The following is a 22,695-nucleotide window of genomic DNA, read 5'->3' as shown; positions in this document are numbered from 1 at the left end:
CCTTTCAACAATTGTCACAATGTGTAATTTGCTCCGTTCTACCCTGCATCTAAATTTAAAGCAAGAGTTGGTAGCTGACAGTTATAAGCAAAAATATAAAGCACTATAGCGTTATCTACATTGCCTTTTACTGCACTAGCTTCTTAAATATTCTAGGAGCTTTGTGGAAATTTAGTCAATTCTGAAAAGGCACAAGACTTTTTACACTCCAAGAACTTTAGTGACAGCACTTGTCGCCATCGGTCTGGCATTTTCAAACTAGGCTGAAAGAAGGCTGTTCAGATTAGGAAAAAGTATATTGAGAATTGCTGCTATTTTAAGGAACTGCTGCTGGATGACAAACATCTGTGTGTTTTCTAAGTGTGTCAATCAACCGTCCTCAAATATCCACGCGTACATTAGAATCCCCATATTCTAGCATTTTACCATCTCTCTCGCTCGCTTGCTCGCTCTCTCTCTCTCTCACACAAACACACCCACCCCTCTTCCTCTGCCAGTATATATCAAGGGCTTGTAAAGGGGGGGGGGGAGGGGGAGTCTCTCAGTGACAACAACTGCACACATATGGGGTATGGTATAATAATGACACAGTCTATTCAACCAACTATTACACTTCTCATAAAGCTGCCGACCTCTGGGATAGTTTTTGCTCCAAGGCATTACACGAATGGGGAAAAGTACAATAGGATGATTTTAATTGTATATGAAATATCCTAAATTTGGTCCACCTGTCTGGTTTCCTAAGGACAGCGATGCTGGAGAGCAGACCACTGTTGGTATAAAAATCAATGTAGAAATTAACAAAAATAATTTGGTATTTCATCCCTAAACCTGCTCAGTACAGTCATTTGTCCTAATCATCCACTTGCTCATCTTGTGTGTCCACCATTTGTTGAGTTTTTAAATCTTCAGCTTGTTCATGATCTTCTTCTTTAACTGTCTCCACATCACCTATTTCACCAGTTTCACTCTCTTCTAGCTCTCCCTGATTAATGTTTTCAGACTCCACTTGTTCTAGATCTGTTTCATCTATAAGTTCCGCCTGTACCTCTTCCATTTGTATCTGATTTACATGTTCAACATGTAGCTCCTCCATATGTACATCAGCACCCTGTTCAGTCTGAATGTGTTCCACTTCTACGTAACTAATCTGTACCTGTTCTTGTAGATCGTCCATCTGTGCGCCTTTCACTTGATTATCTTGAATCAGATCCGGATGTACCTGTTCCATAGTTACTTGTGCTGGATCCACTTGTACCTGAATTACTGGTAGTACATGGACTTGCTCCACTTGTTCTATAATAGTCATTGATGTCACTGGTTCAGTTTCCACAGCTTCCACTGGAAGAACCTCCTCTGTCACTATTCGTTCTGAAATGTTATGAATGTCTTTGAGATGCCTTCTCAGTTCACTGCCTTGCATAAACCACAAATCACATAAGGTGCAATGGTTGGGTTTGTCGCCTGTGTGTATTACTAAGTGATCTTTAAATTGATCCCAGCTGTTAAATACACTATTACATACCTGAAACAACAAGATGTAATATGTTAAATAATGGCAATAAAAATCTGATAAAGCAAAGTACATTGTATATTCTGGATCAAGCTTACAAACGCTTACCATGTAGTTTCTTGCTATTATGACTGAACAAGTTACATGGACATCAGCCAAAAAAATCCAGTTTGTTAAATAACAAAAAAAATTGGCAGAACTCAGAGTTAGGTCTAGTACCTGAATTTTTTTTTAAGTGATTATATTTCAAGTTGACAGTGCCTCTCTAATTCTGGCCTTGTGCATATACATAAAGATGCAGACAACCTTGGCATTTATGGATTGGTACTGTGTTTTTAATGTTCCTCAGTTTAACAAAAATGTACAAGTCTTATATTGAATTCCACCTCCCCCTTCAAAGATCTTATGTTAGAGCTCTGGCTATCTGTTTTATAATACTGCATGAAGAAATGATACGTACACATGTTATGTGTGAAAGTTACCACACAGAGTGAGCATGTTGCACTTTTTCTAAAACGATATTACAGGCAGGGCTGGCAGCATTATTAAGGTTGCCCAAGACTTTGCATCATAAGATCCTGTTTTCAGTTGCTCATAACTTTGCCAAACTTTAACCATTTGGGCTAAAATTTTCCATGCCAGGTAGCTGTTGCTGGTTGACTTTTTTGGAAAATTTCAGCCAAATTGGTTCAGCTGTTTCCAAGAATGCAGCAAGGGAAAAGTATGTTGTTTTGCCCAGGTTTAAAAATTCTAGTGACCTTTCCTTTGAGAAGTTCTATCATCCCCACGCTTTGTAGCAGGGACTTGAAATTTGGCAGGGGGTGGCCTGTGTGTCAAGGATGTGGCTTTTGTCATCCTCATGTAAATCTGCCCAAATTTGGCCAAGTTGTAAGACTGTGAAAAAAAGTCACCATTCACCAACGGTCAGCAGAAGCTTCATTTGAACAGCTAAAAATCAAAGAAGATTCTATCCTCACGGAGCACACTCAAGCCTCTCGCAGCTGCTAAAACTGACCAGACTGCACATGCACCATCACCAGGGCATCTGAGCACGCTCTACCCTCTCAACTGGGACTGGCTCGGCAAGGAAACCAGGAGGAGAAACCCGAGAGGTAGAGACTGGGACTAGGTAGGCAGAGAATGGGACAGGAACCAGAGGTGAGGAAGAGATGGAAAAAACATCACGTTTGAGGAGGGGGAACAGGCAGAAGAATCTGTGCAGGTCAGAACATACTCCCCTCCAGAGCCTGGAAAGGAATCCAGGATTCTTGAGTCTCACCATTCCTCTGCTCTCAGCAAATATCTGTGAAACACACTGGCAAGGCATCCCATCCCTATCTCGTGCTGGTCTATAGAAGAGGATGACAACCTATTACTGCTATCAGTTATTCCATTTGTTCAAGAGGCAGAGGTCTGTGCAGTAGATCTAAAGGTTTCAACTCTGCTGATGAATCATTGGAGTGTCAACTGATGCTATATAGTGGATTTTTTGTTTTTTTCAGTTAGTTTACAAAACAGGAAAATATACACAAAAACTACGCTAAAAGAACATTGTAAAGTGTTGACCAATATATGCTGGTTAGCATACATCTATATATCGTATTATGAATGTGTATGATATCTGCACTAATATATATAAAATTAACATTCATTAAGCACAAATAACATTAAGCACAGATTTTATAACAATTATATACCCTAAATTATCCCATAACACCTTGCATTAGCTGAAGTAAACTTTGGCTTAAGTAGATAGGCAAGTTCTCAGGGGGAGGACATATGATTATTTTACCAGAGCAACAAGCAGGCGGTTATTCTCACAGGCTACTACTGGAATGCCCCAATGGAAGAGACAAGACATGCGATTGTTCTACCCTAGTACAAACTTAGGAGGTGCCATCATGCCCGTTGGTACTGGGAATGCCTATGTTCAGAACAAAGAGGTAGACCACAGTATCAGAAAAATCATGGCTGAAAGTTGATAGGTTAAATCTCATTTCAGATGTTGTACACCAGTGGTGGGCAATCTGCAGCCCATCAGGTTAAGATGATTGTGGGCCATGAGACATTTTGCTGACATTGACCCCCTGCAGCTCCCAGTGGCTGCGGTTTGCCATTTCCAGCCAATGGGAGCTGCGGGAAGCGGCAGCCAGCACGTCCCTGCAGCTGGCTGCTTCCCACAGCTCCCAATGGCTGGGAACAGCGAACCGTGGCCACTTGAAGCTGCAGGGGGCCGTGCCTGCAGACAGTCAACGTCAGCAAAATGTCTCGCAGCCTGCAAGCAGCTTACCCTGATGGGCTGCATGCGGCCCGCGGGCCAAAGGTTTCCCATCACTGATGTACACAGTACCTTTTACTTGTAACCATGTAGGGTATAAAAAGACGGCTTTAGGGGTGTAACTCTGGGAGCACACCTTCTATGTAAGATGAATAGAACAATGCTGCACAAGATAGCTTCCTGGAGACTGGTATCATACTGAAACTTTTCCCTGTACTAGCCTCTTATTGGCTATTACCAATAAACCTGCCTGATATTGGTTATTTGGGCTCTTGAATAGATTTCATAACAAACTAAAGAGTGGCCAAGCAATCAGCGACACAATTTATCAAAAAAAAGGTCAGGCACTCAAAAGTTAGGACATGCCAGAGTTAAGGTTGCACAAGCAACCTTCATTCAGCTCCTGTGTTCAAATGTATTATGACATGGCCTTTAATTACATCCCACACTATTTTTACAACAGGACCCCAACCTCATTTAGTGCCACGGATGGACTTGGTCTGGGTCGTATAGTACAGGAGAATGTTGTGTGTAGGACCTCTCTAGCTTATCTGTTATAGAAGTTGGAAGGTGTATACTGAATGAGTCAGGGGTTGAGGTAAAAGAAAAGATGGTCTAAGGCAGTCTAATGTTGCCTTTGTGAACTGGATCCTAACCCTGACTACACCAGCATTCCTATGAAATGCTGGGCAAGTCACTTAAACAGGACTAGTCATGAGCGGTCGCTGTGTTCCTCACTTTCTGGGTGCCCAGCTTGATATCCTGGAGATGGATTGCAGAAGTGCTGAGCACACAGAGCTGCCGCTGAAGTCAGCGGGAGCTGTGCTTTGAACATTTAAAATGCTGTATAACACTGAATACTCTGAAAAGTGAGGTCCTAGTAGTCTTAAATTGGGCACCCAAAATTAATGGATATCATATTTTTGGCCTTAATTTCTTTTCCTCAGCTCCTCATCTGTAAAATAGGGATAATACAACCCCCACACCTAACATGGGTGTTGTAAAATAGATTTACATTTGGGAAGCACTCAGATACTGCAGTGGTGAACACCATAGAAAACCCCATGAAGAAATGTATTAATTTCATATTCAGAGCAGTTTATTTGAATAGTGTGCAGTAAATAAGGTCTAGTATCAAACACTGATAATGAGAAGACTAAATATTGAATAGCTGCTCATTAAGTGAGCAACAATCATTTTATGCACTGAATGAGGCAGGGATCCTGTGGAAAAATTATGCGATCATGTAATTCAAGACCATCATAATGCATATGGGGCCCATTAAGATAGCATGGGCAACCTTAATTCTGGCATTTCCTAACTTTTGAGTGCTTTATCGTGTTTTTTTCCATATGTAATACAGATGGGTAGCTAAGACCCTTGAGCATATCTAACAGCATTTTTACCTATGCCACATACATAGCATATGCGGTTATTGTAAGTTTATGTGACATGGGTAAGACTCAGTAGACAATGAATCAGTAAACTGTGTGTTTAAAGAGGACAGCAGCAAAACAGGAGGGACAGCAACAAAAGTTCAACAATATTTCATGAGTTTAACAGGACTCTACAAGTACTTAGTGAGGCATGTGCTTAAGTGGAGAGGGCCTGGTTCGATGGATCAGGGCCTTGATCTCTCTGCCTCTTCTTCAGTAGAAGGGTAATGCTTAGCCTACCTCTCATGAGAGTTGTGATGATTAATACATCTTTACAAAGCTCCTTATTAGTACTCTCATTTTAAAATGACACTATTATGGATCTAGACATTTCTTGTCTGAATATCATGACACCTGTATCCATTTTACTTGCAGTACTTCTTTAAGATATGCTATCCCTCTCTCATTTCCTTCCCCACCTTCTGAGCTCAGTCAACTCACAAACCAGGTGACTGTTTTCAGACCTGGGGGGTGAGAACTCAATATTGATGCAAAAATATTAATAAAATTATTATAAAACTTATTTTTATTAAGTTGTTACAAAGTTGGTTTGTACATGTACTGAACATTAAGCTATAGCTACTAGAATGTTATAGCCAGGATGCTTGGAAATACAACAAATACATACATTTAGCTAGGCATATTACCAAACGTTAAACCTAATCAAAGAAATTCCAGAGGGTTTCTGCTTCTGTCTCTCAAGGACAAGCAAACGTCAAGCAGACAAACCTCAAACACACTTTTAGGAAGAAACTGAATTGTAAAAAGGAATGTAAGGTGTGTTATAAGAGCCATAAATCTAGGTTGTAAAGTGAGCCTATACCAGCTCTCCCCACCCCTCTTTTCAAAGAAAAACCTGCGTTTAAACTCACACAAGGTATTCAAGAAACTGCCTTACTCAAACTGATTTCTTTTGTAAACACACTAAAGTCTCCACTCTTTAAACCTGGAGAACATGTATATTAGGAAGCGTTTTATAGAAAATACTGAATACTTCCAACTCATCATTCCACTTAAAAGATGAAAGCCTTCCTTGTTTCTTAAGACAGCATAAGCATCTTTTTTCCAGATTACAAATATTTTGTATTTAAATGAAAGTTTTCATACAGTAACTGCCTGATATCATTGTTATAGGAATAGTACCCCTGGGGGAAATCTGCGCCACTGCGCACGCGCACATTTAATGAGCCCTGCAGATTTCCAATGTTTTGCGCAGAAAAAAGCTTCTGCCAAAATGTTGCTGCAGTTCCGCCTTTTGCCCAACCGAGGGCAATGTGGTTCAAGAACAGCAGCAGCGCCCAGAAAATAACTTTTGCAGTTCTGCCTTTTGCCCACCAGAGAGTGCTGTGGGGATAGAACAAAGTTGCAGCTACCTGCCAGCGAGGGAAGAGAGAGAGAGAGCTGCCTTTGCAGCGCTTGTCAGGTCAGGTCAGGAGACAGGGGCTGTGGGGTGCTGGGTGTGCTCAGACAGGGGCTCATAAGGGTTAGTGGGGGAGGACAGACTCGGGCAGCAGCTGAATGGGAGTGGAAGCACAGGACCACAGGGGGAGGGAGATGCAGAGACACAGGGGGAGGTGTGGAAGAACTACATAGGGACAGTGGAGTGACTGGGTGAGGGCACAGACACACATGGTGATGGGGGCAGATGTGCCTGACTGAATGGGAGAGGCTAGAGGTCAGCCAGGGTCTGCATGGGGGGAAGCTCCCTAACAATCTCTCTCCACCCCACCCCTCCAAAAAAACTTGTTCCATACTTTTCCCACACATACTGAACAGCTCTCCAAGTTCACACCCAGGCTCCTTCCCAGCAATTTACTTCTCTCCGTTACCCCTCCATTACCCTGACTCCCCCAAGACTTTGCACTACTTCTGAAGGGTGTGGGAAATACAATTCTGTATTGTAGTTTAAATAAATTATTACTCAGAGTTCTGTATTAATATGCCTAGTAAGGAATCTATTTGTCAAAAAACATTTTTTGAATCTTTTTTGTTGTCTGCATTGTTACAGACATACTTACTGACAGGTATTTTGAAATAAATGACCAAAAGTAATTGAAATTGGTGTGATTATATTATGTTATTTTGACAAATAAAATATGCAGAATTTTAAAATATTGTGCGCAGAATTTTTAATTTTTTGGCACAGAATTCCACCAGGAGTAGAAGAGTAAGATGTTTTATATAGAAATATAGCAAGGTTATTTGATGCTAAATTAATTGCTAATGTAAGAAACCATTTAAGTATAGAATGTTTATATTATTAGGGAACTAATTTATAGCAGTGCACAAGCAAACCCTTACCTAATGCAGGAAAAGAAAATAATCATTCCAAAACTTGTCAGATAGGGTCAAAACTCAAGTTCAAGATATTCTAAAAGTTATTTAATTTTAAAATCTGTTTTGAGGACTAAAAACTCGTATACAAAGAACAGGAGTGTTTGGACATTTCAAAAATAGAATTTCATTTCCGGGCTAACTCTTAAAAAAAAATTGAAATCTCTGCGAAAATGGACTGACTGAAAAGACAAAACTAAATTTAAAAAAAAGTTACCTGACTTTTCCACCACAAGAAGAACAAAGGCAATTAAAGAAACATTGCATATTCAGGAGCTGAATGTGTCACCTAAGCCATTAATGAAGGCATCAAACCAATCAAAGGGTGACAGCAACCAATCTTGAATCTAAACAAGTCCGAAAGAGGAGTTTTCTACTATAATTTTGTAGAAATAGAAAGAAGAGCACTCCAAAGTGCTCCAAACACTCGGAAGTGAGCAGCCCTCACATCCCACCGGTTACCCTACTCAAGCACAGCAGTGTACTCCACAAGGAAGCTGCCACCCACAAATAAGAAAAACAGAGAAGATTCAAGATGTACTCCTGGGGGAATTCTGCGCCACTGCGCATGCTCAGAATTTATGTCCCCCACAGATTTCTTTGCTTCTCCGCAGAAAAATGACTTTCTGCTGGGAAAGCCACAAGAGCAGTCATGCGATCCTCCCCAGCAGTATGTTCCGTGTCCAGCCGGCAGAGAGACAAATCACTGTGGGGCAGGGACCAGGACTGGGGAAGAACCAACTGCTGGCTCCTACCCTGTGCCGAGCTCACCTACTATTCCCAGCAGGGCTAGGGAGGACAGGACTTCCTCTTCCCCTGCACGGTGTCTAGGGCTGGGTTAGACCCACCCTCAGATTTCTCCCCCAGCAGCAGAAAGTTCTGCAAACTCCCCCTGCCCACTTCCTGCGCCCATTGCTCCTCAGCTGCAGGATCCCTGTTACAGGGAGCTGCTCCCCCATCCACCCAGACCCTCCTGCGGAGCCTCAACCCCTCGCACTTAGAAGCCCCCCGATGAGTCCCACTCTCCTGCACCTGGACCCAGATCCCCACCCCACCAAGTCCCAACCAGCTGTACCTGGATCCCCACCCCATTGAGCCCCACTTCTCCTGGATCTGGACCTCTGCCCACTGAGCCCACCACACCCAGACACCCCTGCCAAACTCCATCCCCCTCACACCCAGACCCCCCTTGATGAGCCCAACCCCCCTGCAGAGTTCCATTACCATTGCATCCAGAACCCCTCAACAAGCTCCTGTGAATCCAGATTTCTCCCGTAACACTGAGCTGCCTGCACCCAGATTGCCACACACAGAACCCTCTCAACCCACACTTGGATCTCTCCAAACTAAGCCCCTCCACATTTGGATCCTGCCTTGCTGAGCCTGCCTGCACCACACCTGGTGCACCTGGTGCAGAAGGGCAGGACACTGGGGTGTTTCTGGGGCAGGCCCAGTCCTTGCGCTGCGTCAGGGCTGGGTGCAGCCTCACCACTGAGTGGGTGTCCTGCGGGGTGATGCAGGGTGATTCCCATCTCTGTGCAGCCAGTGGCCAATGCTCCCCAATTCTATGCTGGAGCCTCCACATTTATTTGACAAATAAAATTTGCAGAATTTTAAAATATTGTGAGAATTTTTAATTTTTTGGCTCAGAACGCCCTCAGGAGTAAAGATGAAACCAACCCAAGGAAAAGCTCCCCAAGAATTCAGTGTGAATTGGTGAGAGGAAGTTAACTAAGAAACTGTCAAAGGATTTAATTTAAAACTCGTATGATGATTTTGTTGGAATACTGAAATGCTGTTGTAACTTAAAATACTAGCAGTTTCTCACATTAATCAAATGTTTATACCATGTATTCCTGAATAGGAGATGAAACAGTGGGATTCAACTGGATTTAGGATCCTTAACATTCATAACTGGCTTGTTTTCAAACAACTCCTTAAATGGCTTATTCTAAGTAACTGATTTAAATACTTTTTTTTATTTCCTAGGATGTAGTTAAGATTGCTTACTTTACCAACTATAAACGGGCTGGTTATTTATTAATAATCAAAAAGTCTGCAAGCACTGAAATAAAATTCTTTTGCCTATTTAATGATATCATCAATGCATTTAAAATAGTTCTGCGAAACAATATACATGGGTCTTAACTTACCAAGAGAAAAAGCACCCCCCAGAAGTGGTTCACTCTCAAGGACATAATCTTTGTTAAAAGGTCTCTACAGAGAGACATACTGTAGACATTGTAATGGAAGTAACCAGTTTATCAGTTGTGTTCGGTCATGTGAGTTATTTAATGTTTTCTTTTCCTTTCTTTAATAATAAAAGATCCATGGTTAATAACTGTGATGGCTTGTCTTGGTCTTATGAATGGTATCCACTAAGGTATGTAAAAACTCCTGTGACTTAAACAGTGGAGCCACACCCTTCTGTTGGCAGTAAGAGAAACAATGCCTACCATTTCTTACTTCGCTAAACTAAACAATTTTAGTAATTTTAAAAATAAAATTACTTGGCATCCAACAGTTTTTTAAATTTCCCCTCCCCCCCCCACCAAGACTCTCTCCTCCTGTTGCTTCCATTACATACCTGACATTCATACAGCTTCTTTCTTCCCTTTTTAGCTCCAGCACCGGATTGACAGGCTGTCAAATGACATTTGAGTGTGCTATTTCTAGCAAAACGTTCATGGCAATTTGGACATTCAAATGGTTTTTCACCTGTTAAGACAGATAAGAATTTATGGAGGTATAGGAAAACAAATCAATTCTACTGGAGTTGGTTTTTTGTTGTGTATATAGATTTTAGTAACTTGGTAAATATAATTTAAAGATTTGGATATAATCTTTTAAAGAGGCAGTCACTGGGATTGTTCCAATAGAAACAGCCACTTCATTTAATACATTTTATATAGAAACCAAAAGGGCAGAGAAAACAATGGTTGAGTAGATTAATTTTTCCACAGCTGGGAGCTATGATGATTTTGACATAACTGCTGATTACATTTTAAATGGAATCTTTAGTTTCATGAAAAACTCATTTTTGATAAGAGCTTGGTTACATTCAAGTATTATCTTGATTTGCTGAGATGAAATACAAGCAATGACTGGAACTAATGACTAGAGCAATGACTAGAGCTCTGCATTACTCACTCATGTCCAGTTTAACATATAGAAATATTCATCATGTACCAAGAACTGTGAAGACTATTTTTTGTTTTAGAGTTACAGGAAGTCAGTATGGATCCTCCTAAAAGTTAGTTGAAACCTTCCAGGAAAGAGATATAGCTGCTGTCATGGGCAGTTCACTGAGTGACATCTCTCAACATGCAGCGATAATCAGAAAATAAGACCATAAGATACACTGAGAAGGCAGCAGAGACCATTTGGGGGGCGGAGGGGGAGAAAACAACAAGAGCAACAAATTCCACAATGGGTCATCCTAACCTTCAATGTTACCTACAGTTTGGTCAGCTCATTTCCAACCAGATACAGCAGAAAAAAAGTCCAGTGAGAAGCAGTGAATAAAAACATGATTAGAGACTTGCACAGCAGGAGAGATTCAAAAGATGGCTGTTTTATTCAGCATGAAAAGGATAAAAAAAATTAGAGAAGCTAGGATTGAGGTATAAAAAGAACATCAGTCTCAATGAAAGTAAAAATCAGGAATTCCTATTTGTCTCTTTCATCATACAGAAATGAAATTATATGCATGAAATGAAGTTAAAAAGTGGAACGTTTTAAAAATAAAATAAGAAGGTATTTTCTGAAATTCAAGAGATAATCCACCCATAACACTTGCTGACAAAGTCTAGTTTTCAATGATTCACTGTCAAACTGGAAGGATGTATCTAGTGGGGTCATGCAGGAGCTTATATCCTAGGAGTGGGACTATTCAGTATTTTCATTCATAAGTTAGATAATGGTGGGGAGAGTATGTTTATAAAATCTGCAGATGACACCAAGCTGAGAGGGGTTGCTAGCACTTTGGAGAATGGAATTAGAATTCAAAACGACCCTGACAAATAGAGAATTGGTATGAAATCAACAAAGGGGAGTGCATATTATTGCACTTGGAAGGAAAAATCAAATGCACAAATACAAATTGGGGAATAATTCATTAGCAGCAGTACTGCTAAAAAGGACCTGGGGTTTATGGTGCATACAAATTGAATACGAGCCAACAACATGATGCAGTTGTGAAGATCATCATCATTCTGGGGTGTATTAATAGGAGAGTCGTACCTAAGACATGGGAAGTAATTGTTCCACTCCACTCAGCACCACTGAGGCCTCAGCTAGAGTAGTGTGTCCAGTTCTGAGCAACACCCTTTAGGAAAGATGTGGACAAATTGGAGAGAACCCAGAGGAGAGCAACAAAAATGATAAAAGGTTTAGAAAACCTGACCTGTGAGGAAAGGCTAAAATAACTGAGCATGTTTAGACTTGAGAAAAGAAGACTGAGAACCTGATAACAGTCTTCAAATAAGTTGACAGCTCTTCCACAGAGCAGTGTTTCTCAACCTTTTTGATACCAAGCACTGGCTTGTTGCCTTCCTAAACTGTGTCAGGGAAATCTCAGGGACCGGTGCCAGTCCACGGACTGGTCATTGAGAAATATTGATATAGAGGACAGTGATCAATTGTTCTTGTTCTATCTTTAGTGGACCTGGAGAAGTAATGGGATTTATCTGAAGCAAGGGAAATTTAGGATAGATATTAGGAAAAAAATTTCTAACTACAAGGATAGTTAAATTCTGGAATAGACTTCCAAGGGAGGTTGTGGAATCTTTGTCATTGGAAGTTTTTAAGAACAGATTAGGCAAACACCTGTTGAGGAAGGTTTAGGTTTACTTGATCCTGCCTCAGTGCTGGAGGATGAACTAGAGCAGGGGTGGCTAACCTGTGGCTCCGGAGCCACATGCGGCTCTTCAGAAGTTAATATGTGGTTCCTTGTATAGGCAACGACTCCAGGGCTGAAGCTACAGGCGCCAACTTTCCAATGTGCAGGTGGTACTCACTGCTCAACCCCTGGCTCTGCCACAGGCCCTGCCCCCACTCCACCCCTTCCCGTCCCCTCCCGAGCCTGCAGTGCCCTCGCTCCCCTCCACTCCAGCCTCCTGCACGCCACGAAACAGTTGATCGGGGAGGGATGGGGAGGCACTGATCAGCGGGGCTGCTGGTGGGTGGGAGGTGCTCGGAGCGGGGGTGGGGGAGCTTATGGGAGGCTGCTAATGTATTACTGTGGCTCTTTGGTAATGTACACTGGTAAATTCTAGCTCCTTCTCAGGCTCAGGTTGGCCACCCCCAAACTAGAATGTTTCTCAAATATGGCCACTGCATCTGTCCACCAGCAACTTTTCTTGTGGCCACAGCCTCCTGAGTGATGATTGCAGGGGTGGGAGAAAAGCAGTGGCCCCTCCCCCACGGCTGCCAGCAGGGCTTTGGGCCCTGCCCCCCCCCCAGAGACACAAGCTCTGGAGGAGCAGGCAGATGGCAAGTTCCTCATCTTCCTAGGAGCAGTGGGCTCGGGCTTCATCCTTGGGGCTTTGGGCTCTGGCCAGGGGCCTCTGACTCTGCTGCAGGCCCCAGACTCCATCTGTGGGGTTTCAGGTTTCATCCTTCGCCTTGGCAATGGGCTCAAACCCTGGGCTCACCTCCCCTATCTCATCTGGCCCCTGCTGTCTTCTCTGTCCCCGGGTTTCAGCCATGTGGTGGCAGGCTCTGTCTCCTGATAGCAGGGCTTCGGGCTCGGCCCCAGCCCTGGGATCCAGTCACAGGGCTTTAGGCTTGGCCCTGGATCTAGTTGCAGGGCTTCGGGATCAGGCCCCAGGATCTGGCCACGGGGCTTCGGGTTCAGGCTCGGCCCCCAACCCCAGCCCCATGGCAGCAGGTGCTTGCCAAGGGCTCACCCCTCCATTACCCCTGGCACCTGCTGCCTCCCCCGTCCTCCCATCCATCCCTCCATTGTCCCGGCCCCCAGTGCCTTCCTATCCACCTCCCGATCCAGGGCTTAATTTGTCCCCGGGCTTGCCAGGGCTGAGTAAGTCTGCTGTGAAAAAGTTAGATTTGTATGTTTGTTAATATCATTTTTCACAGCAGCGGACTTACTAGCTAGCAAGTCTAAAAATAATAAGCAACCAAAAAAGGCAACACAAAACAACAAAAAAGACAAAGCACCTTATTTGTGTTTCTATTCTGTTTAGATCCAGGAAAGAATACAGCAGGGGTTCTCAAACTGGGGGTCGGCACCCCTCAGGGGGGTCACGAGGTTATTACATGGGGAGTCGCGAGCTGTCAGCCTCCACCCCAAACCCCGCTTTGCCTCCAGCATTTATAATGGTGTTAAATATATATTAAAAAAAGTGTTTTTAATTTATATGGGGGGGTTGCACTCAGAGGCTAAACTGCACATTGTTGTTATTATTGAGTCTTCAAAAAAACAACCACCATACATAAATAAATCACAATGATTTGGATATGTATATGTCGATATTTATTTGTTATTCCTAAAGTATTTTAGGAAAAATTGTCAGAGCCCAGCCACCAGCAGGAGTTGGTCACCACACTCTGGGGCTGCCAAAAAATTTGTGTGAGAACCCCTGAACTAGATATCCTCACAGGTCCCTTCCAGCCCTACATTTCTATGATTCTATAATATCTGAAGCAAATTGTTCAGTAAAATTCCAAAGAGGATAAGACATTGTCACGTACAACAGCATTTGTAGTTATTCTAGTTAGGACTGAAATTTAAATGGCTGTCAGTCACTCAGCAAAAATTTTCAAAAGCGCTTACGTGACTTAGGCGTGCAAGTCCCAGTGAGTGCCTAACTCACTTTTGAAAATGAGATTGAGAACCACAGTAAAAAATAATCAGAAGGAAAACGTTAAGTAAAAATAGTGAAATATTAAAGAGTAAAATGTTAATGAGCATAGAAAATTCAAAGGAACTGTTGGAATCTATTCACCATCAACATACAATCCAAATCCCAGGATCTCTAATTTTTAGACAAGAATGGCAGTAGACACAAAGAGTTGGGCACATGAATTTTAGCCCAAATAGTCTCTTATGCAGGGGGATTGGAAACCCCAGAGAAACAAGGAACTGACCCCAACAATCTGCACATTATTCCTCCTCAGCCCAAAGAGCTATATGTATTGTAGGGGATGTGTTGGGGGTCAGCGATAACTTATGCCTTGGCCCTGTGCCAAGACTGCACCGGGGGACCTCTGCTCCACTGCAGTTTCCTGGCAGCAAATTGCCATCAATCTTGCAGGTCAACAATTCTGGGCTTTGCGGAAGCAATGTCAGGAGCATATGTGGGAAAGGAGAGTAAGTCCCAGAGTGGAGACCAAGACCAAAATCAAATCAGGCCAAACCCACACTTTAAACTTCATCAGTAATCCAATCTGAATCCAGGACTCATTTACATGTGTGTCCGGAGCAAACCACTGCTCAATAAGTGGGCAGTCTCATTCTATTATAGCTGGGAAGTTCTTTAGCAGTCTTCAGGTATATTCTTACGTACAGCACATTGCAGTAATAATCTCAAGATGACATCATCATGGACAACTGTGGCAAAGTCTGATGCCCCCTCACCCCCCTAAAAAGTTTGCAACCTGCTTGTCATGTGAAACTAGAACAGCGCTCTTGCTCATTGCTGCTACCGGGAGCTCCAAGCACAGTCAAGGAGTCAACACGATCCCCAGGGCTGAAAATCTCAGTAACAAAAACAGTGGCCAAACTTCCGTAAATATGACTGTCTGTCATTTCTTTCTATTGCTTCAACCAACACACAAGCATACTTTAGTCGTATCCAGACTGAGCTTTAGCAAATCAGCTCTCATTCAAAGACAGCCGATAGATTTCAGTCAGCACTTGATATTTGTCCATCACCAGGACGAAACTGACCCAAGCAAGTAGCTATACACATTGACTTTTTGTTTGTTTAAGATTACAAAATACAAAGGAATGCATCTTTAACCAATAAGTTACTGCACTAATATTTAAATAACGTCTAGATAGTGGAAAGTTATTAGTAAACCCAGTTATTTCGGATTTCTCATAAACATACCTGACTCTATTTATAAAGTAGAGTTTCTAGGAATATTAAATTGAAGTTTTCACAAAATGTCAGTTTTCCCCACATGCTTTTATGGACAATCTTACCCAGGTTTGACAGAGTACTCCTTGTGAACTATGACTACTATATAGATTCACTACTGAAGTAGAAACAGAAATTGATTATTGTACTTCAGTAAGTCTAACTTTTGTTACAGTATCATTAGGCCTCTCCACCAGCTTTCCCTGAATATGATCTATTTCCCCAAAGAGCAGTGGTGGGCAACCTGCGGCCTGTCAGGGTAATCTGCTGGTGGGCCACAGGACAGTGTTTACATTGACCATCCGCCGGCACGGCCACCTGCAGCTCCCTGCTCCCGGCCAATGGGAGATGCAGGAAGCTGTGCGGGCTGCAGGGACGTGCTGGCCGCCGCCTCCCACAACTTCCATTGGCCAAGAATGGCGAACCGTGGCCACTGGGAGCTACAGACGGCCGTGCCTGCGGATGGTCAATGTAAACACTGTCTCGCGGCACGTCAGCGGATTACCGATTGCCCTGCGTGCGGCCCATGGGCCGCATGTTGCCCACCACTGCCACAGAGCAAGCAAAATAAGTCAGCTGCTGGTACTTCTCCAGGACCTATTATTTTTTGCCTTTAATATTTTCACCATGATTAGAAGTTTATAAAGCTTCTCTGAATCTCATTTCCTATTTTTGTGCATTATCTTTCTTTCCTTCCCAATTTTGTGCATTAACTTTTTTGCCCTACCCAATTATTAGCATTAGAAATTATGGGGTGTTTTATATATAAAAATCCTTTAGAAGGCTATTGTACATAGATATAGGATATAAAGAGGCTCATTTAAAAATTTCTTTTAGTTTTTTCAAATAGTCTAAGTCCTAAAAAAAAAAAAAAAAAACCTCCAAAAAGTTCTTTCAATCTTAAATAGTCAGATGCACTGAATGTAATATCATTTGTTAATCAACTGATAAACTGATTTAGAGACGCCCACCAATTTTATTTTGTTAAAAATTCAGAAAGACCCCAATGCTGAGAGACATTGAGCATCCATAATTCCCAGTAAAGGCAGTAAGAGTTGTAGGTGTTCAGTCCCTCCTTTTGTTAGCTGACCCCAATGTTTTGCCACAAGATCATGTTTAGGCAAATATAATGAGTTAATTGCTCTTAGTTACAAGCGCTATATTTTTTCATCCAAATAAATAACTACTGTTCTTATTCTGAGTAATACCAAACTAGCCCAACTATACATACATCTATTGCTTTAATTTAGCTCAGTAAAATTCTACTCCATTGCAATTTATGATGGGCAACTGAAATTTCATTGTTTTCTCTTTATTATCAGAAATCATGATAAAAGAGGAGATGAGGGAGTGGATTCTTTTTCCTGGTCTGGTAAGTTACGATGACAATTTTGGAAGTTAGTACTTCACAGGATTAATCTGAACAAAAACAATTTAGGTTTAGAGACACAGAGCACATTCTAGAAGCTTATGACAAAGACAGCTGATGGCTGGCCTTATAACTTTAGCTAGAAAGGAAAAGCTTTTTCTATTATTAAGTTGTATGCAGTTATTAGTACTAATTGGAAATTTGTTAATTTGTAACAACTGAAGTCAATTTGTCACTTGATTATATATGCTTTTATCTTGTCATTGTTAATGCACAACATTATTAGTGTTAAATACTTGGGGAGAAAATTATATCTTCTGCTTCAAATTCAGTTTTTACAGTATGTGCCACACTGTACTCTCCAAATACTAGGCCTGATCCAAAGATGACTGAAATCAATGGGGGTCTTTTCACTCAATGAACTCAATCTCAATGAACAATAATAGTGGAGTGCTACTATCCAGTTGAGCCCAACGTACATAAAGGTTTTGACTACTTTTACTTTGTTTGCCTCTTTTTTACATTCCAGCTTTGCTTTCCTTCTAATAATTATTTCATAAATGTGAAACAATTCAAAAAGATATGGCAGCAATTAATAAATGGGAATTGCCTTCTACATACTTGCAGTATAATGGCCTTAAACTAAGCCCTTTTGTTGGAACACCAAACTAGGCGTAACGACATACCAGCTACTTTGGCAATCTGACCAAATATTGTCCTTAAAGCTGTCATGAACATTTTCTAAGAGAGAAACCTATAATAAGTTTATACATAGCTTGGTCATAATGGATGAAATCTACCACACTACACAGGGGCCTACACAAGCCCACTGATGTCTCTGCTCAGCAGTGGGTGGAGGCAAAAAGGGTGTAGATGGAGCGTGCAACGGAAGCCCTCTCTATACTGCTTGGACATGGAAGAGGTTTTTCCAAAACCTTTCTACATTAGTTGTGAGTAGACAGGAGCAGGGCCACTGCTCCAGTGGCCAGGAAACTCACATATGGGTGCAAAGAAGTTTTAGTTCAGAACCTAGCATAGTAGCCTTGGAAGACCTGTGCTGCTACCCCACATCTACCCACTAACGTGTTACTGGACTACTCATTTAGGTAAAGTGACAAATATGCTTAAGTGTTTGAAGGACCAGGGCCCATGCGAATTGTCACATGTTCTCAGGGCTAATAAAGTATTTGTATGGTGCTTAATACTGCAAATATGGTAAAGTAATAAAAATGTAACTCTTTTTACAGCAGGACCACAGAGAGCATGGTAGAGGTACTTAATGATCTCTGTATAAGGAGGGGAAAAATGAAACAGTGTAATTTAAAAAGCAAAAGTTACCTCCTGTAATGATCCACCGTAGTCTAAAAGCAACATTCTGACCTCAGGTTTCAGAGTGGTAGCCGTGTTAGTCTGTATCAGCAAAAACCATGAGGAATCTTTGTGGCACCTTAGAGACTAACAAATATATTTGGGCATAAGCTCTGATAAAGTGGGTTTTAGCCCACGAAAGCTTATGCCCAAATAAATTTGTTATTTTGTTGTTATAAACAACACCTTGTTATTATAAACAACGAGGTGCCACAAGTACTCCTCGTTGTTTATTCTGATCTCAGTCACATAGGGGTTTTTTAAAATCAGTGTAACTCCACAGGGTTAAGTAATCACATACTAAGTGTCAAAAAAGAGTTAATTTTCTACTGTATGTTGCCTATATTTGCATAACTTGCTTACCCAACTACTATATTAATAGGCATTTGTTTAAGAATTTTCTGCTGGTTTATGATAGAGTGTGGTAGGTTTGCTTAGTGGACTTATTTTTTTCAGATGAATTTTCTACTGAATATCACTTTGTTTGACGAACTGGAAGTTAATTTGGTTCCACAAGTTTATTCCTGAATTGGATACTTGTTTTTCAGATGAGTGTCACTCTTTGCATGTTGTTTTTTTGAAACAAATACAATATACTAAATTTAAAAACACATTTATTTCTTTAGGAGGCTTTTTTTCAGTGACTAAGTGAAATTCGTGAGTCAGTATTTTAAGTAAGTTGCATTCATTAAGATCTACATTCACCGCTATGTAAATAAATTGTTCACATTTTGTCATAGTGGAAGCCCAGCATTTCTAGCTTTCTTCAGTCTCACGATTCTACACAGCAGTGGTTCCCAAACTTGTTCCACCGCTTGTGCAGGGAAAGCCCATGGCGGGCCGGGCCAGTTTGTTTATCTGCCGTTTGTTTATCTGCAGGTTCGGCCAAAGGCGGCTCCCAGTGGCTGCGGTTTGCTGTTCCAGGCCAATGGGAGCCGCTGGAAGTGGTGCGGGACGAAGGACGTACTGGCTGTCACTTCTAGCGGCTCCCATTGGCCTGGAGCAGCGAACCACAGCCACTGGGAGCCACGATCAGCCGAACCTGCGGATGCGGCAAGTAAACAAACCGGCCTGGCCCGCCAGGGGCTTTCCCTGCACAAGTGCCGGAACAAGTTTGGGAACCACTGCTATACAGCTTTAGAAAAATACTTGCAACAAATCTTGCACACACACCCCTCTTATTTCCCCCAGTCCCACAAAACAGGCAAACACAAAACCAAAGGAATAGATGTATACTTGAAATACAGAAACTTTACCTGTGTGTTTCCGAAGGTGCTCTTTAAAATGTCCAAAGTGGTCAAACTGTTTATCACAGTACTGGCATACGTGTATTTTTTTGCCAGGTCTTTGCTTCTTGCTGGCTCCACCTTCATCAAGGTGGTAACAGGTGAGGTGCTGTTTCAAGGCACTCTCTCGTAGGTACCTTTTATTGCATATGTCACATTTGTAACTCTCAGTGGAGTGTGTTTTCATGTGTTCCTTAAAATGGTAAAACAATTTAAACGAACGGTTACATTTCTCACAGTGGAATAAATTGTTCATGTGTGACAGCTGAAGTTCCACAATTTCAATACCTTCTACCTGTTTGCATGTAGGATCAGTTGCATTGTCACCTTCTTCTTGGATCTGGCATTTTCTTTCCCCCTGACGGTACTTGCTGGTGATATCTGCCAAAAGAGCCAAAGCAGACTCATCTGACGTATCCGTAGTCTGTATATACTTTATAGACTGTTCCGCAGAAGCTACTTCTTCCAGGGTTTCAATGCTATCATCTTCCACTTCAATTGTCCCTTCAGCAATCTCCACCTCAATTTCAACAGGCTCTGATTCTGCAGATGGCAGTGTTTCTGTGATGACATTGGAGGTTTCGGCTATCTTCCTCTTTTTGGTTTTATTTTTACCTTGTGTTTTATTTGATTCTAGTGGTGCTGAATTTTCTTTGTTCCTGTAAAGTGTGTGTAATAGAACATAGTAAGGATCCAAAACCACCTACATAATAATTCCTGCAATATACTGAATTTACACATGAGATCATTCAAAATAGGTAATAAATCAGTAATAAAGTGTTTGAAGAGAATGCATGTTCTGAAACACCATGCAGATGGCTACACTGTAGATTCAGGAACGCATTAATCCTTAATCCATACTCTTTACTGCTGAACCATCAAGGCTAATGGAGTGTGGCCTGGGATGGAGAATCTCGACCGCTGCCCCTATTTTATAACAAAGTGAGATGACCAAAGTTTTGTTTTAGATTTTAAATACTCCACCCACTCTGGACTGATCTAATACCTATCTGCAAGAACAATGAATGGACAGGCCCATCAAAAACCAACCAGCCTCACTGGTTAGACAGAAACTCACAGACCCTGGAAAATGCTGCACTTGAGGCTTCAGAGGAGAGAAACTCCAGTGGAGGAAATGGAAAAAAGGTGACCACCTCACATGATATGGCAATGAACCAACCCCAGGACCACATATGTGAAAGAGAGGTGAGGGAACTCACTGTCTGTCTGTCTTTGGAGACAACGTGGGGTTGAGTCTCTAACAGAGTGGTAAGAAAAGAGAGCTGTCTTTAAACATAAAAGATTGTCCATCTCCTCTGTAACTGAGCTGAGAATGCCTTATCTAGTTTAGGTTATATGAAGTGTAAATCTAGAGATATTGAGCAAACACTGTAATTCCACTTTTCTCTCTATTTTAATAAGTCATCTTTTAACGAGAACTACTGTTGTGCGCGTATTTCATGCATTCTGTCCCAAAGGAGAAGAAAACACTGCAACTGGTAAGATGTTTGTGAAAAACTACACCCCGCTCAGTCCAGGGCCATGAGTAAAGGTGTTGGATACCAGGAACATCAGGCTGCTGTAGATGAACACACGTGGAGAAGCCAAAAGGACCAAGCAGGAGATGGTGGTGGTGGGATTTGGTTTTCAAGGCCTGTAGTGCAAAACCCATCGTACTATACCGAAGCACTGAAGCCTTCCAGCACTAAATGTGAAATTCACCCCTATGCAAAGGGCCAGCTCAAGGACTTTAGTTCTCAAAATAGGAACTGGGTGAGATGTGTGTGTGTCTAGGACTGGTCCACACTCAGTTGCATACCAATTCAACTATTTTGGTTGCGGCAGGAGGAGAGGGGTTATGTCCTGGTTCCAAGTCCACAGAAGGATAACATAGGGTAAGTGCTGGCATGGTGGAGAGTTAAAGTGGTACTTCCTTACCACAATCCTAGTTCCTGGCAGCCCAGCCTGCGAGTAAGAAGCCAGGATAAGGAAGAGTATCCAGCTCTCTTACAGAGTAGTGAAGAACGAAGGCCAATCTATCCCTTCCCCCTTTATATAAAATGTTAATGAGGGCGTAAACCATAATATGATGCATTTATATAGCGTATTTCATTTGAGAATCTAAATGCACTTCATTTGATATAACATTTAACTAATAAAATCCATATAAAATTGAAAACAATATCTTAGAAATGCCTGAGAAAATAGGAGCTTCTTAGTATGACTTGAAGTTCAATAAATGCAGGTTCTAGCAGATCTGTGAGGTAAGGAACTCATTGTGCATCCCCTCTCCACAATCCCCTCCCATTTGAGCCAAAGGAGTTTAGCTCATAGTAACATTTAGAACTGTGCGAATAATGGATTTTTGGCAATTCTGAAAATTCAGAAAAAAAATCAGTTCAGGTTGAATGAAAACCAAAATGTTTTCAGAATTTTCATTGAATTGGACGTCAGAAACATTTTGTTTTGGGCCTTTTTAATAAAATGCAAAGGAATTCAAAAAACAGAGGAGGAGATGGTGGTGGTGTCCTTATAACCAATAGCCCCGTGGTTAGGGCATTCACCTGGGAGGAGGGGGAATATCCATGTTCCATCCCTGCTCCAATGAATATATGGCATAAAGAGTACAATGTCACTTCCATCAATAGGCCTAAATGCCCTTGTGAATGTAGCCTGAAAAATCAAAATGTTCCTTTTTGATGTTGAAATGGTTTGTTTCAACAGTCCCAATTTTTTTTTTTTATTTTAGCTGGAACAATTTGCCAAAATGTATATGATTTTTCAAAATTTTTTAATCGATCCCTCATCTATATTTTTCAGCGAAAAAAATTTTCATCTGAAAAATTCTGCCCTGCTTTAGTAGCATTATATACTTTTTGCCTCAACATCTTGTTTAGAGATGGGTAAACAGCTAAACTAAATGGACACTGTCCAGTTAAATTTAGCTCCAAAATGTTGTAAAAAGCTTATTTTTGGAGAAACTAAATCCAAGATGAATTAAAATATTTC

At 41.6% G+C, this 22,695-nt stretch overlaps 1 protein-coding gene across 2 annotated transcripts in view; it reads right to left on the bottom strand.

Moving 5' to 3' along the window:
- Positions 1-505: 505 nt before the first annotated feature.
- The window catches only part of ZNF131 (zinc finger protein 131), a 39,601-nt gene continuing 17,411 nt past the window's right edge, over positions 506-22,695 (bottom strand). Inside the window, exons 5-8 of one of the 2 annotated variants that reach the window (XM_074953926.1) lie at positions 19,982-20,345; positions 19,657-19,879; positions 10,149-10,279; positions 507-1,525 (exon numbers count right to left, since the gene is read on the bottom strand). In XM_074953926.1, coding sequence (XP_074810027.1) covers positions 854-1,525; positions 10,149-10,279; positions 19,657-19,879; positions 19,982-20,345 — 1,390 coding nt within the window. In that variant the 3' untranslated portion in view covers positions 507-853. Of the gene's footprint in view, positions 1,526-10,148; positions 10,280-19,656; positions 20,346-22,695 lie in introns of both variants that reach the window. The other variant, XM_074953925.1, reaches the window with a different exon arrangement.

The sequence above is a fragment of the Natator depressus genome, chromosome 5 (genome assembly GCF_965152275.1).
Source record: "Natator depressus isolate rNatDep1 chromosome 5, rNatDep2.hap1, whole genome shotgun sequence".
Lineage (NCBI taxonomy): Eukaryota > Metazoa > Chordata > Testudines > Cheloniidae > Natator > Natator depressus.
Note: the sequence above shows the minus strand (reverse complement) of the source record. Positions and strands in the feature narration are given on the sequence as shown.